At 30.7% G+C, this 1,950-nt stretch overlaps 1 protein-coding gene across 1 annotated transcript; it reads right to left on the reverse strand.

Annotated features, from left to right (window-relative positions):
- Nucleotides 1–761, reverse strand: LOC145836411 (N-acetylglucosaminyl-phosphatidylinositol de-N-acetylase-like). Its single transcript, XM_082944212.1, has one exon. It carries the CDS (start codon nucleotides 757–759, stop codon nucleotides 1–3), a length of 759 nt encoding a protein of 252 aa, XP_082800338.1. The 5' UTR covers nucleotides 760–761.
- Nucleotides 762–1,950: the final 1,189 nt, after the last annotated feature.

Consider the following 1,950-nt stretch of genomic DNA (forward strand, 5'->3'; position numbering starts at 1 on the left):
TTAGTAGCTCTTTATTTCCACAAAGTTATTAATGAACATGTACCTTGAAAGAATAATAAAAAGTCTTCTGAACCAGACCAGCTGTGAAGCATGACAGAGCATGGATTTGTATCCTTGAAAGTATCCAGCAGGGGAGGCCAATATCAACTTGTCACCACTGCTTGTCATCTTTGAAACCAGCAAAGATGGCACAAGATCTACCACCTGAATGTACTTCCTAAAAACTGACACGCTCTCAAGTGCATAGAACTGTACGTGCGGAAATGTTTTTTGTTTTTCTAGGATCTTTGCCCCATGAAAGCAAGACTGGTGGTTTTTGTGGCCAGAGACACCATAGTTGTCAAATGTCAAGACATGTGTGATTTCATGCTTTTTTACTTGGTTTTTAATAACTTCAGCTACTTTTGTAGCATTGTAATCAACGTTAGGGTTGTCATCAAACTTATTAGAAATAGACACTTGGCCCAATGGTATATTGAAGTTCTCACAGCTTTTGTAAAGCTCATAGGCTCTTTCTTTTCCCAAACCATCGAACCCACCGTTAGTCAAACACAGTATGTTTACTTCGAGGCCTTTCTCCTTGAAGTATATGATTGTTGGAGAGAAAAACATGCACTCATCGTCTGGGTGGGCTGTCACAACTAAAACTTTGTCTTTTGCTTTTGCACCAAGCTTTAACTTGTTGGACTGGTTTTGAAACTGATGAAGTTTTATTAACAAGCAATATGATAAAACCATTAAAACAGTTAAAAGAAACATTCCCAAATATTTTTCAAATCTTAGTTTTAAAAGAAAAAGTAGTATTTAATGTCATATAGTTTGTTATTTAAATTTTGGTTACTAAAACTTACTATGTTTGTAATAAAATTTCCCTTACCTGAAATGTTAACTTTCCAGGTACTATTGTTTCAGGACCTTAAAATGATTGTTACAATTTAAAAACCTTAAAAAGGCAATGGTAATTTATAACATAGACAAAGTTTCAATATAAAACAATAAAGTTTTTTTTAATCAAAATTTTTTTTTAATTGGGGTCTATGTTTAAAAAACTATTTTATATTTTAATGTTTAAATACTTAATAGTTAATTTTACACTGCAAAACTCTTCATATAACTAAAACACTTTCTAAAACTAGATTTATTAAACTTCTCTTTTAAACTAAAGGTACAAAAAAGCATTCTAGATATTTTTGAATTACTTGATTGGCACATAATATTTTTTTTGTAGCTTGGCAAATGAGTAGATAAATCGGCACTAGGGTCGAACCCAGCTCGCCAACAAAATCTTTAGGTCTTGAAGTCCTTTCCCGACATGTAGTTTAGTTTAAAAACATACAAAATAAAAAAATGAGCTTTTATTAGCAGCACTTTTGACTTATGATCTCAATTTGACATTTATACTACAGTTATACTTAATTGGTGACTATTTTACTACAGATTTACTTTTAAAGAATTATTTCTATAGGTTAGGTACTTCTATTTGTTAAATTACGCTGCCTGCTAAGACTTTTTAACAACTAATACCGTATTTTTTTTAATAAAATTGACCCAACTTTTACAAAAAGTTATTTAAATCTTAAAACATAATTTTTGAATATGCAATTTTTTTTTTTATGAATCGGCAATGAGTTGTATATTTAGTGGTGTTGTAACTTTTTGCATACTTAACAAACGGTTTAAATCTTTTTATCAAGGATAAGTTTTAAAACACGGTAGAAAAGTGTGTTGAAATATACCTACATAAACCGGGTAGCTGTTTGCACGAGTGTACAACGTTCACGAAATACTTTTGCGCGAAGATATTTATGCGCGAAGATATTTATGCACGAAGATATTTATGCAGGAAAATAAAATTGAACGAAGATATTTTTGCACGAAGGGTCACTTTTGTACGCGTTAAACTTATTTTTATTGATTTTTTTATTTTTTTTGTTAGTTTTTTTTTTATTA

The sequence above is a fragment of the Thalia democratica genome, chromosome 5, assembly GCF_965202585.1.
Source record: "Thalia democratica chromosome 5, ktThaDemo2.hap1.1, whole genome shotgun sequence".
In the NCBI taxonomy this organism is placed as follows: Eukaryota; Metazoa; Chordata; class Thaliacea; order Salpida; family Salpidae; genus Thalia; species Thalia democratica.

Bases quoted from the DNA above. Each gene is read 5' to 3' on its own strand.
- LOC145836411 (XM_082944212.1), bottom strand. From the start codon at position 759: ATGTTTCTTTTAACTGTTTTAATGGTTTTATCATATTGCTTGTTAATA.